This window comes from Coptis chinensis, chromosome 3 (assembly GCF_015680905.1).
Source record: "Coptis chinensis isolate HL-2020 chromosome 3, ASM1568090v1, whole genome shotgun sequence".
NCBI lineage: Eukaryota > Viridiplantae > Streptophyta > Magnoliopsida > Ranunculales > Ranunculaceae > Coptis > Coptis chinensis.
The window spans coordinates 120944657-120958256 of NC_141458.1; the positions used below are offsets into that span (position 1 = coordinate 120944657).

The 13600-nt window shown below is 35.9% G+C and overlaps 2 protein-coding genes across 2 annotated transcripts; both read right to left on the reverse strand.

Annotated features, from left to right (window-relative positions):
• Positions 1–533: 533 nt before the first annotated feature.
• LOC147513815 (junctophilin-like protein) lies at positions 534–4471 on the reverse strand. The gene is made up of 7 exons (XM_086597102.1): positions 3976–4471; positions 3850–3881; positions 3142–3239; positions 2459–2541; positions 2020–2097; positions 1844–1942; positions 534–960 (listed from the first exon to the last, which is right to left on the reverse strand). The coding sequence occupies exons 1-7, from the start codon at positions 4072–4074 to the stop codon at positions 679–681; spliced, it is 771 nt and encodes a 256-aa protein (XP_086453228.1). The 5' UTR covers positions 4075–4471; the 3' UTR covers positions 534–678.
• A 478-nt stretch (positions 4472–4949) lies between these two features.
• LOC147513816 (pfkB-like carbohydrate kinase family protein) lies at positions 4950–11836 on the reverse strand. Its single transcript, XM_086597101.1, has 7 exons — positions 11616–11836; positions 10681–10898; positions 9987–10199; positions 9659–9856; positions 9386–9526; positions 8618–8734; positions 4950–5347 (listed from the first exon to the last, which is right to left on the reverse strand). Exons 1-7 carry the CDS (start codon positions 11632–11634, stop codon positions 5213–5215), a joined length of 1041 nt encoding a protein of 346 aa, XP_086453227.1. The 5' UTR covers positions 11635–11836; the 3' UTR covers positions 4950–5212.
• Positions 11837–13600: the final 1764 nt, after the last annotated feature.

Below are 13600 nucleotides of genomic sequence, written 5' to 3' on the forward strand. Positions count from 1 at the left end.
AGAACACCCCTTCTAGATCATTTTCTACTTCAAAACCATCCCCAAATTTAGACGGAAATTTGTATTGCAAACAAGCACATCCATATTAATGAAAAGAATTAAACAAAACGAAAAAACATACATATAAGAATACAAAACACAGGAGGTGATACCAGGTAAAGCTGTAAAGGCATAACAAAACAGCCGAAGAATTCTTTTTGCAAAATCTTTTTAGAGCACCATGGAAGAGCTTTCTGGTCTACAGCCCTTATTAAGTTATTAGTTATTGCACCTGGTTACAACAACAGCTAATCTCCTAATCTATTATAAAATCAAGGTTTGAATGCTCAATTAGTAGTGGGATGCCCAAACTTACAATTGGCTTGTGCCGTACAACTGAAACAAATTTTTTCTTTCAATCATCCATTGAACTGTAAATGCCAATATCATCATAATCAGTGATTACATTATACTGCAAGGCATAAAGTGTGTTTTACAGAAAAAATATTCAACTAAGTCCTTGGACATTCTTCAATTACAATGAAAGTGGACACTGGAAGTTGAAATAGCAGAGTAGCATTAGAAACAAACAAACCAATACATGGAGTGCCTCACAGCAAGGTTTCAACGGTGCCTAAACTACTATGTTTCTTCCTTGATGGTAATCACCCAAAATGAAACTTCTGATTAACACTTTTCTTATGTCCTGCCATCCACATCAAAACCAGCACCTGTCCATCCAGATCCAGGAGCTCCCCTACCCTTGGAGAGAAAGCCAGTTCCTTTACCCCTTCCTGGGTTGAATACTTTCTTTTTTCCTCCTCCATCAGCAGAGGGCTGCTGATTTTGGCCATTCAAAATAGGTGGATGTCCTTGATTTTCGGCATTTACAGCTAGCTTGTAAGCTGATTCAGTCGTATGAGGGAAGGAGGGAACATCTGGGGTGTTCGTACTGCTCTGTGTGCCTTGCACTGAGTTCTCCTACACACATAATACATAGCTCGCCTCTATCATCATCTACCCCAACACTTGATCCATACATGTAGATATTTCGAGAACTTTCCAGTTTCACTGCTTTTAACAACTCAATTACAAGATATGCAAAATGGAAATGACCAAAATGTACTAGTCCAGGAAAAATATTAGAGAACCCACCCCCCAAAGTTACAAGATCCAATGGCTAAGAGATGAAGCTATGCCTGTTGGATATTGCAGTGGGGGTCATCCTAACCCAAAATAAAATTTATAAAAGTGAAACTTTGCTAATCAGTAAGAACACTGGGTGGGCACCGACATACTAATTACTAAAGCAAAGTGTCCAGCCTCAAAAACCTGATAGGCTGATACAGCCACCTCATATCAGCTGGACACCTGCTTCCAAGTAGCACTCCAAATAAAAGAGGTCAAGAAAGAAGTACTGAAACCAACTCAATTGGCTGGATACTTGCTTGATAAGAAATTTTAAACACATGAGAATGGTCAAAGAAAAAGTGTTTAAACCAATGTCAGCGAGGAGACTACTGGTGTGATCCTACCTTCTATAGGCATTCCACAAGTATGGAACGGGTATGATGGAACATACTAACACTCTACAGTCCCAGCACCCTTAGTTAGTACAAGCCAATTATAAAGAAGTTCCCGGTGTTATGGAAACTGATTCAGACAATCAACAGAGAGAGAAAAAGACATCATACTTTTTTTTTACTGGTAGCTAGAGCTATATTCCCTTATCCCCTCAATCCCATTTTTCCCCGGCGAAGGTGGAACTGAAACTAAGACCTCGGGCCCAACCTCCTAAGTCTTAACCAGTATGCCGCTGTACAACTTCAAAAAAACACCATACAAAAATGTGAAAAATACTTACATGTAGGCCAGATATGGAAGGCCTGCTTGGATTCAGCGCTTCAAGTCGCCGTTTTAGCTCCTCCAATCTAGAAAACTGAGTGGAACTGCTCTCCTGAACCTGTAAAGGCAAAAGAATAATGATATCAATTTACATATTAACAAAAGTCTTTAATTGTAACACGGATAGCGGCATACCAACTGGTTTAGATCATCACAGAGCTTGTTCTTAGTTGCTTCCTCATCTTTCACAGCCTTCGAAGCTTCTTCCCACATCTAAAATGAATAAGGTAAGCCTCAGATCAAACTCTAAAAGAGGGAAGTGCAAAAGTTTCATTTAAATCAACAACTTTCATAACTAATATTGCAAAGCCTCGATATAACTCTCATTTAAATCTAAAATTTCATTTCAATTTCACTAACATAACTATATTAAACCAAAAAGATTGTTAATTATTGATCTAGAAGAACCACATCTGTGAACTTTCAACAATAAAGTTAAAAAGAGTGGACTTCTGGTTTTCTTATAGTACGAAGACCAGCTCATACACTACTTTAAAATAGTGCAGGGAAGTACCCAGAACTACTTCACTAAAAAATTTATTACCAAGAAAGCAACTAGAAGTCTAGAACCAACCTTCCGTGCTTCTTCTTCCTTGATCTTAGCAAGCCGTATCTTCTCCGTTGACACTTCTATTTTCTTTCGCAAGTGTTCAAGTGCTTAAGAGAACAAAAGATAATATGTCAGTCATGCACAAGCTCTAAAGCACGGACACAGCAAAAATTTCACTGTGTCGGTGTCAGGCATGTGTCAGACATGGATGCGGCACATGTGCGTCCCATGTGACACAGCAGTTTGGACGTGGATTAGGACTGGAATGGAATAAAAAGAAATGAAAAATCCCAAAAGAAAGGCCCAAAAGTAAGCCTGAAATGAAAAAAAAAAAAACAATTCTAATTTTGACGACCTAATAATAGTCAGTCTAAAGGACTAAACAAACTTCATAAATCGCCTCCAAAAGTCTGTAAAGTCTCTCTCCCACAACAACCACTCTTTTTATTGTTCTTGTGATTTTGAATCTTGATAGATTATGATGTGACCCTAAACCCAATGCTACATAAATACAAATAAATTTTAAAATTTTATTTAATATTTGCGTCCTTGATGTGTCCGTGTCCTACTTTTTTAAGATATGCATGCGTCGATGTCCACATCCGTGCTTCATAGCGAACAAGCTTAGCTATGCAATGTCAAGTGGAAAAAGTAAAATATGAAAGTCTGAAGTTCTAAAAGTACTAGAAATCCCTGATTATAATAACCTGCTTTCTTTGGTCCAGCAGTGAGTTTCACCTCCAATGTAAGATTTTGTAGCTCCCGTTCAACATCTCGAATTTTAGAATAGTTCTCTTGAATATATCTAAAAGAATCCAGGAGAATGCATTAGAGAAATACAAGGAGTTCTTTGCCACTTATCAAACCACAGTGACAAGATTTTAGAAGACAAATGGTATTATAAGCACTACTAGTTGCTAAAACAATAATAAGAGTCTCTATACTAAATCAAACTCAGAAGCAAAAAACAAAAAGAAATGCTGGTGTATCCATGTGATCACACTTATGTGCCGCATAATCGCATACATGGATGTTTATGCATGTGGGATACGACGACACACAGACATATCGAGGGTTATCTATCTCAGCTTTTCGTGTTTTACCATGTTGGATACTTCATATTTGTATCGAATGCCATGCCGATATAAATTCCCTATTGGCCTGTCATTGTCACATAGGCCCACACAAATGGTTCGTGAAATCAAGCAACCACTAGGTCTACATTCATCATCAGAAATACATTCATTGCAATTTTTTTGATACAACTCATTTAATTCATTTCTAATAAACCAATTTTCGACATATCAAACACACCCTAAAGATGTAAATTAACCTTCCAATATCTCAACCAAATAAATACACAGAGTAATTTAAGCCAAAAAAAAAAAAAAGAGAGAGAGAGAAAGAAGACTTACTTCTTCAATTGATTCTGCTCTTCCTCTATTTTCTGGAAAACAAAATAAAAATAAAATAGTTAGTACATTTTCATATGGAATATTCTATAAAGAAAAAAAAAAAGGGAGAAAAAGGGAGGGAGTAACCATTTCGGTGTAAGCAATAACAGGAGATTCTCTAACGAGACCATCTGGTCCAATTTCAGCAAGGAGAGAAGAAGGGTTCTTCTTATTATTATTCTCCATTATTCTTTCTTTGATCTACTTCTTCCTCAATCTATTTTCTTTCTCCAAGAAAATATATCTCAAATCCAGTCAACGGGTTATTTCTACGTGACCGTAAAGCTAAAATTTTACTACTGCACATCTCGTGCCCCACAAACTCAGGCGTTTCTGCCGGGTGATTTTATTTTCATGCTGTCGTGTTGGGTCATATTGACTTGTGGACTGCATTTTCGTGTGCTTTGAACTTTTTTTAATTTTTTATTCAGCACAAAGTCACGGTTAATCTTGATCACTAAAAGTATGCTCATTCAAGCGGTTACGATATTCAGAACTCAAACCAATTAACCAACTAGCCCGAAACTGGCTAATTGTAATCTTGGGTACATGCGACTCACATTACATAATCCAAAATGGGATTGTTAGATTAAATTAGGGAAAGTGTTTTGTTATTGCTTTTGTAATGAAGTTGGATTTGAGACTTTGAGTTAATATTCGTTTCCAAGCAGCCAACGCCAGGTGCATTTTGGAATATAAACAAATCACATGCCTATGCTCCCCTGGTCGGGTAGTCGCAATCCATATTTTAAAGTCCTAGTTTGCTGCGAAATAAGACACACACACATCATCACATATCAGGCTATGTCCACTTTTCACCAAACTTAAATATCCATCCTTGGAGAGAAAAATCTGAGATTCCAATTTCGATATATCTGGTAACCCCAAATATCTGTATGAATTATTTTGGTTATCCCAGCCTGAACCTATTATATAACCAGTGATGATGATTCCCTCTGATAAAAATTTCAATATGGGTTGGCCATTTCATCTTTCCTTACGTGTGGGACCTGACACAATTACACAAATACTCAAATAGTGACTATGAGACAATAAAAACATCAAAAGAAACATTGCATGGATTACTCCATGGCATCTTCACATTTATTTTTATTTTCTTACGCATACAAGCAACACGAACCTGCCTAAGACCCATAACCCATGCCGGGAATGGATTGTCTTATGCAACCTACTCTTTCACGAGAGAACTAGACACAACTGGAACAAACAGGACAGATACCTTGTTACTTCAGAGAAGAGATCCTATTTATAATATGAACACAAAGAAAATACACAGAAGAGAAGTGGGTTTCTATCTGTCTTCTCATGCAGCAACTTTGGGCAAGACCTGGAGAACTGCCTCTCTTGTGGGCAGTGCTGGAATTGCTCCTCTCTCCGTGACTGTAAGTGCACCACAGGCATTTGCAAACAGAAGAGCGTCTCTTAATCTCTGCTCGTCCTGCAAATAACGAATGACCCTTGTGATAGTTGAAATCAATTATCAGAGGCTAACGATTTAGGTTAACATTTATCCAGTAACAGAATTACACAAAATAGATATGCTCGACATTCAGAATACTAGCAAGTTGTAAAGATTCACATGTATGTTACATCATATGTAAGATGAGGACATACTCCACTCAACTTATCCAAATTTGGCTACAAAAGTTTGGGAGTATATTGTCAAGCATCCCATTCCTAATATTTTAGGACAGTGTCGACATCATACTTACCGGGACCCATGCTTTCTCTAATTCACATATTCAATTCTCGACATGGACACCTTTATTCCTAATATTAGAGGAGCATTTGCTTAGCTGTTTGAATAAGTTAAAAGAGAGAAGTTTCATATGTGTTGTTATAACTATAAATGTGATGGATCTTGTTGGCGGAAGTTTCAACAATGGATGAACATCAATAAGATTTAATAAATCAAACACCTAAATCTAGGGTTTAAACTTTCAAACATGAAGAATTCAATTCACAAAGAATTAATAATCAATAATAAACCTCTAACAATGAAGGCCTAGATGCCTTTATATAAAAACCAACTACTAAACCTGATTGGAAACCAAATTGGAAACTATCCTAAATTCTATTCCTAATTGAATTAGGAAACCAAATAAATAGAAACTACTAATTAATTAATAATCCATGCTCATGCATCATACTCCCCCGCTTGAAAGAAACTCGTCCTCGAGTTTGTTGTCTTGAAAATCTTCAAACCCGTAAAAGTTCTTCATAATCGAATGCGGCACCCTCCTCGGGTTGCAGAAAATTCGGCCTCAAATTTTGGCTTTGTATTGGCTTTCAATCGGAATCAAGTACCACAATGATATTATGGTGTAATTCTTGGAATAGTTGGTAGGCTTCCATTCATGATACAAGCACCAAAAGAACTTGTTCGTGAACCAAGAAATATTCTTTTCCTGAACCGAGACAAAAAATCCACATATTGGTTAAAAGTAACTTATGGAATTGGATCAAATAATTGGCGGACTTGAGGCAAAAGTTCCTTGGTAGTGGACTGGTTCTCCTCATCATCAATAGTAGTTTCCTGTGCTGAAAATTTCACATAACTGCCATTTTCCGCTTTTTCTATGCACATATATGCACTATAAGGCATTATGACCCAAGCATCATCGTCAGTTGGTAAGAAAATAGGACCTTTGGAAACATTACTTGGTTTTGCGGGTCTTATAGTTGAAACTAGTTGTGCAGATAGTGGTGGTAGAATACCATGACAAAGTTGGTGTAGTGGTGACGGTGGTGGGACTGGCTTGGTCTTTTCACCCTTTTCTCCTTCAACTAACTTTAGTTTTGGAAACACGATAACCTCGACAACATTAATGGATAGAATAGCAAGAGACAGTGATGAGCACTGCTGCTGGTTTGAATTAACGTCCCGCACTGTCGGTTGCCAGCATTGATGTTGCTGATTTTGACAGAAAGGTGTTTGTTGTAACGGCTTGTCGTCATGGCCATGGAGATGCTGCAGTTATGTTTCCATAAGACTGAAGGGAAACCTGCTGTTAAAACCAGAGTTCCAAAGAGAAGGTTCATTGAAACAATGACCAATTGGTGAAGCAACAGATGCAACGTCAGTCTGTTTAGCTGCTGGATGTTGACTTAGCAGATTTCCGCTGACAATTTATGCCTGCCCTGCTTGTCTTCTCTCAAATTTTCTGGCCTGTTCTCTTCTATTACGCTCCCATATTCACTTTCTAGTGCTAAAAGATCAATAGTGAGCTGGGGTGGTGGGCTTTGAACATGGGGTGATGGGCGGTGATAACTTAGACCATGTTGTAGGCTTGGAGCAACTACTGGGGTGGGCTTGTCGCATAGGGTTTGAGGAATAAGTTGTGCGCAGGATGATAGGTAGGCATTTTGAAACAAAAGGTGTTGACATTGCCATTCACTTTCATAGGATTGAGGTGGAGGAATTTCCCAAGCAGGTTCATCACAATGGCGAGGTTTTCTTACTTTAGATGACTTACTAAGTTGATCAAAGAAAAGAAGGTGAGGGAGTTCGCTTGACCAACAAAGGTAAATTTTTTGTGTGGTGGTGGTAGTGACAAATTTTAAGAGGGGAAACATCATCCCTCTTTGGGTGCTCAGAATCGAAATCATACATTGATTCGTGGGAAAGAAAATTTGCATCCCTTCTTTGACTTGAATTTTCGTCGCAAACTAACAACCGGTGATGGAAGAGGGAAAGAAGGTTCATACCTTCTTGAAAGAGTAAAACTCTTGCGGCGGCTGCAATCCATATCGTAAGTTTTCCCATAATTGTGATCGGTATGGTACTTCGACCCATGGAAACTTCGATGGTCGGGAGGCGGCGTTAACTCTTTTCTATTTCTCCTACGATACTCCATAACAATTAACCAAGAAAATTGAAGATTTTTTTTTCTCGCAGTGAACCACGGTGAACAGTGCTCCGGTGAATAGTACTCATGAACAGTGTTTCTTGAAAAAAAAAAAAAAAAAAAAATCGATTGACTCTTGATACAAAATTTGATGTATTTTGTTGGCAGAAACTTCAACAATGGATGAACATCAATAAGATTTAATAAATCAAACACCTAAATCTAGGGTTTAAACTTTCAAACATGAAGAACAATTCACAAAGAATTAATAATCAATAATAATCCCCTAACAATGAAGGCCTAGATGCCTTTATATAAAAAACAACTACTAAACCTAATTGGAAACCAAATTGGAAACTATCATAAATCATATTCCTAATTGAATTAGGAAACCAAATAAAATAGAAACTACTAATTAATTAATAATCCATGCTCATGCATCAAAATGTCTTCTGTTAATTCGAATAACACACTTGAGAGGGTTTTAAGATACTCCAAAAACCGGACATAAAAATAAAGTTTATTAATTAAAAGAGAATCACTGTTGCAAACCAATGCCATTAGCAGCCAACCTCAACTGCTGGCTTGTCTCGAGAACTATAGAAACTATAAAGGAGAAAAAGGGAAATTGTAAACACAGAACAGGGCCACCTTCTACTAATAAAGGATATCTACCTCTCCTATGAACAGGAGAGGAAGCAAACATGTATTTTAAAACACACATAGAAAGTGAAAAAGTTTCAGGAAAGTAACTCCATATGTGACAGGACTTTACTCAAGAACCAAGAGATTAAAGGATAATGTTCAAATCATAATTTAAAACCAATTCCACCAAAAATCATGTGAAGAATAAAATGTACCTGATACAGATTTAGGTCAGAAGCCAGACTGCTCAGTATCCCACTTACAAATGCATCACCCGCACCAGTTGTATCAACAGGTTTAACTTTAACACCAGCAACCCTACCATGAAAATTCTGCACCATTTTGAATGTGAAGAGAGATTAGAAATCCAAAGATAAAAGGAAAATCAATATCCACAATCACAAAGCCTCTGTGATAGTGACGCTGAAAAGCAACATTTTTCAAAATTCTATACCAAGATTGCCTATCAGACATACACACAGAATGAGAAAACCCAAAGTAGATCCACCCCTTCTACTAATAGGTATTAGGCAACTCATTTTAATATCAATCCTCAATAATAAATTCGGCCTCCCAGTATCAGTAGGGAAATCATCAATAAATATAGAGTTTTACCATTTTGAAGAGGTGAATCACAAACTCAACCACTGGAACCCTCCATATATTGGAAACAAATAACCCGGACAAAAGTGTGCAACAAGGCCATTAACATATGAAGTCCTTAGATATCATTGTCGGTGACAGCTCGAATTAATACCAGACACCGAGAAGGCTACATATCAAAATTTATTTCACTGCAGAACAGGATTAAAGTTCTCCACTCAATGTCTTGGCGAGTACATCATGCCCCATATTGAAATGTTAATAAGTAAAATAGTTACATGGAGATATTTAATCATAATTGAACAAAAAGCTTTGCTATTTGTTTAATTTATCCAGCAAGATGACTTAAATTAGAATTTGGATAGAATCCATATGCTTACTTTGGTGTAGTATCTGCAGCCATCTGGTCCTTCAGTTACCAGCAACAGCTTTAGATTAGGATGGAAAAGCTTAGTTAACACTACATTATCATCATTAGGATCATCACCTCCGGTCAAAAATGAAATTTCTTCTTCACTAATCTGCACCGCCAAAAGAAAGATGTAACAGAACAAGGGGGAAAAACACTTTTTACACTTCAACTTGTTTGCATTCTGGGGTGCAGTAGTTTTGAAACTTCAGAAGTGAATTGACGATGGCATACTTTGTTGTACCTTTATAATATCTGCTTGGTCCCAAATGCTCATGATGCCTTCCCGAGCAGCCTTTGCTGACGGCCATAGCGGTAATCTCAAATTAGGATCATAAGAAAGGATGGCACCTGATTTTTTAGCAATATCCATAGCAGCAAGATGTGTTGACTTGCATGGTTCCTCAATCAAACTTATTGAACCATAGTGAAAGATACTTGCCTGCCCATATGGATAAAATAGCTTAGTACAAATGAGTTTATGCAATACTTTCACACCATATTTTATTAATGAAAGAACAAACTTTTATGTACCCAAGTAAAACTAAAAACCTAGTCAGTCTAATTTTTACCTGTTTGAGTAGCCCCAAGTCAAGTTCTGATTCACGGAGAAGCATATCTGCACTAGGATTGCGAAAAAACATGAACTCACGTTCACCATCTGCTCTAAGAGTTACAAATGCAAGAGCAGTCCTTGCACCGGCATCAAAACGGATGCCGGAGTTATCGACGTTGTTTTGTTTCAAAATGTCAGCCAACATATACCCAAATTCATCTTGCCCTACCTGAAATACATATCAAAGAGAATAATTAGTGAATCAGATTCATGTAAGAGCACAGAGATATACCTCTGTCCTTTGGTAGCTTGACCATAGAGGAGGAAAATAGAAGGGTTAACACTGAAGTATAAAATCACAAGCCACTTGACGCTGACATAAGAATTCAGCTATGGAAATGAAGCATGATACATTGATACAGGGCATCAAACTACATGAATATGCCAACACAGAAAAGTAAAAACAGTGTACAGAAGTTAGACTATAATTTACATGAACCATTTTGACATATTGCATCTAGCATAAAAGAACTCATTGAGCTCATTATATTTTCATCTCCATGAGTAACATGACACATGTGCTTCTTACAAAAATTTCATACCAATTGGTCAACTACCATATCAACAGAAATTGAGAAGAACTGAATTGTATAACGAGATGGGGAGAGAAACATTTAGAGGGTTAAAACTAATAAGTTGATAATTTTTACCTTTCCAATAAATGCCGACTTCCCACCAAGTCTAGCTATACCAACAGCAACATTAGCAGGTGCTCCTCCAGGAGCCTTTTTAAATGCAGGAGCTTCTGCAAGTGACACTCCACCAACAGTTGGGACAAAGTCAATCAACATCTCCCCAAAGCTGACGACTAGTGAACTCTTCTCTTGGTTACCCCCATTTACACCATTCGGAAGAGCTTTTGCAGCACCTACAACATAATTCCTCTTAGCATCAGTAATCCTTAATATGCAATCCTTATATCATTCAAAATCCATTAATATAAGATATCCTAGATCAATTATTTGAAAAAAAAAAAATAAAAAATAATTCTATACTGATTGATTTACAACATAAAAAAAATATCCTAGTTTAATTATTTGAGAAATTTAGCTTATATTGATTGATTTAAACATGAACAAAGTCATAATTCAACCATCTGACAAATCTAGCCTGTAAGTCACACAAATTTAGAAAAACAAATGTAAAACAGGAAAAGTAAAAATCCAGAGTACTGCAAAAACTGGGGAAAAAAAATAGCATGGGCCAAAAAGAATATACATATATCATTATCTCAGTATCAATTTGATTCTATCAGCCTAGTATCAGGGATCATAATCTCAAAAGAAAAATAAAATAGACAGGGCACTACTAGTTTAGCAAACACTTTAAATTGAATCTAGTCTACATCACTATGGTCTAGCTGTTCCCATTTCCCTGGAACCCAAAAATCAATCTTTATTATAAATGATCTGATACTGAAGTCCACTAAGATCTTTACATCTCAAAAATGTTTATCCAAATTCCAAGATTTCATCTTTTAGATAACCAAATCCAAGAGTAAAGTATACCCATTGTTTATAAATTATGAACAGAGTGAGAAGTGGAAAAAAGAGAGAGGGTATGTAAGAAATGCTAATATGCACACCTTGTGGAGATTTAGACATCTTGAAATTATGTTTATAGGGACTTAAAGAGTGGACAGGATAAGAAAAAGTACAAGAAGAAGAAAGAAAAGAAGGTGGTTGTTGAAATCTTGAAAGAGAAAACAGAGTATGAGATGTAATAGTAGTAGTTGTTGTTATTGTTGTTGTGTTGTAGTGGAGTTTTAAGTTAAATGAAGACTACTCTTTTAAGTCTTAAATGAATAGGAAGAAGATGAAGTAGAAGGTATTAATAGTAGCATTTGTCACCTTTCCTAATTATTAGGATTTAAATATGGTAAGAAAAATATTGTGTTTCTCTTTATCTTGTTTCTCTTTTGACTGAGTCTCACCCCTTCCCTCCAAGTCTCCAACCCACCAAAACACACTCATAGTCTCAAAGTACCAAACAAATACTCTAAAACTTTAAAAAAAAAAACAGATTTAGACAAAAATACATTTTTTTTTGTAACTATTTACAAAAATAATTAAGAAATACAAATAAAACCAATAAACTGTAGAAATAAATTATTATTTTATTTCATAGGTCTGGTAACTTGAGATTCCTCCTTATAGTTGTAGTATTTATACTTTTAACTCCCTTGCTCCTTGACTTTGTGAATAATACTGTTAAAAAATACAGGTGTATTTTTACTTAGAAAAATGCTTGTTACATGCCCATCATGCTTCCCTTACATATTTGACCAGATTTTACCAGAATATAAAAAGTAAAAATATAAAGAATTTATTTATATTACATACTTGAACAGAAAATACCTTGATTGAAATCTATAATTAATTATAGAAAAATATATTAAAAAAAATCTATAATTAATGAGGGGTGTACCGTGTACTTGAGCAGCCAATATTTATTTTGGTTTTATTTGGAGAAAAACAAATAATATATATCAGACAACGCAGTTTTGTCAATTTAAAAAGAGGTAAAAAAAATAGGTACGTTACAAAGTTACGTAGGTAGAGATAATCGACTAGTGACTTAGTGAGTAGTGATGGATTTGTATGGTTGTGCGTTTTGTTCTATATCATTTTCTGAATTTTATGTGTTTTTGCTTTTGTTTTCTCATTTGAAGCTGTTTTATTAGGTTACACTGATTTGTCAGGTTCAATTAGCATCATCATTAGGAGTTAGGACCTATACTTACCCACCCACTCCAAACTCTTTTGGCCCCATGTAGCTATACTATTATTTATGAACTACAAAGAACAACATTTTGGAAAAATATAGATTTATTATGAAAACATAACGTTATAAGAGCATCATTAACGCGCTGCTATTTCTGATTGCTAATGTGACAGGTAGCAATTTTTCTAGCAATATTGTTTACCAACGTGCTGCCAAACACCTGTTTCTATTTCAGTAATTGTTAAATTATCGATCAAAATACTCAAAAATTTAACAGCCACTCACACAGGACAACTTTAGCCGTCCAGATGTTAGACGAGTCAATTTTTGCCGTCCAGAAATTTTCCAATATTTTTTTAATAAAAAATTAAAACAGTTGTAATAAAATTTGCATCATCATTTTTGAACAGGTTAAGTTTTGCCATTTCAATGTTTGTTTGTTTTTTTAATAAAAAAAAATTGAAATGTATAGGACAAGTTCTGTCGTCCGAAATAGAAATAAAAAATATCAAAAAAATGCATTTGTCATAAACTGGTTTTAGCAATTTTAACCGAGCTAAAATGCTGATGTGTCACAATTTTTTTTAACAGCACGTTGATGATGCTCTAAGAATAAGTAGTATACTATTGGACTAGGCAATTCCGGATATCTTAATGAATGTAAGACTGCTCCATTGTTCGGATTATGTTTAGAAGTTGAAACTATACAATCGGCTCAACTTTCATCTGGGCCGGCTGATTCGCTAACTTGTGCTGATCATCCAATAAAATATATAATGATCTAAATGAAAACAAACCAATTTAGTAACATTAAGCTTTGGTGTGTTGAGTCGGATTTGGCTGATG

What these genes read in the sequence shown, in the direction of transcription:
- LOC147513816 (XM_086597101.1), bottom strand. An exon ending in AGTCGGCATTTATTGGAAAG is followed by an intron (nt 10,200 to 10,680) that starts GTAAAAATTATC and finishes TATGTATTTCAG; the next exon opens with GTAGGGCAAGATGAATTTGG. An exon ending in GCTGCAGATACTACACCAAA is followed by an intron (nt 8,735 to 9,385) that starts GTAAGCATATGG and finishes AAAATGGTGCAG; the next exon opens with AATTTTCATGGTAGGGTTGC.
- LOC147513815 (XM_086597102.1), bottom strand. Translation starts at nt 4,074, where the DNA reads ATGGAGAATAATAATAAGAAGAACCCTTCTTCTCTCCTTGCTGAAATT. An exon ending in GAGCAGAATCAATTGAAGAA is followed by an intron (nt 3,240 to 3,849) that starts GTAAGTCTTCTT and finishes GGATTCTTTTAG; the next exon opens with ATATATTCAAGAGAACTATT. An exon ending in CTTCCATATCTGGCCTACAT is followed by an intron (nt 961 to 1,843) that starts GTAAGTATTTTT and finishes TTATGTGTGTAG; the next exon opens with GAGAACTCAGTGCAAGGCAC.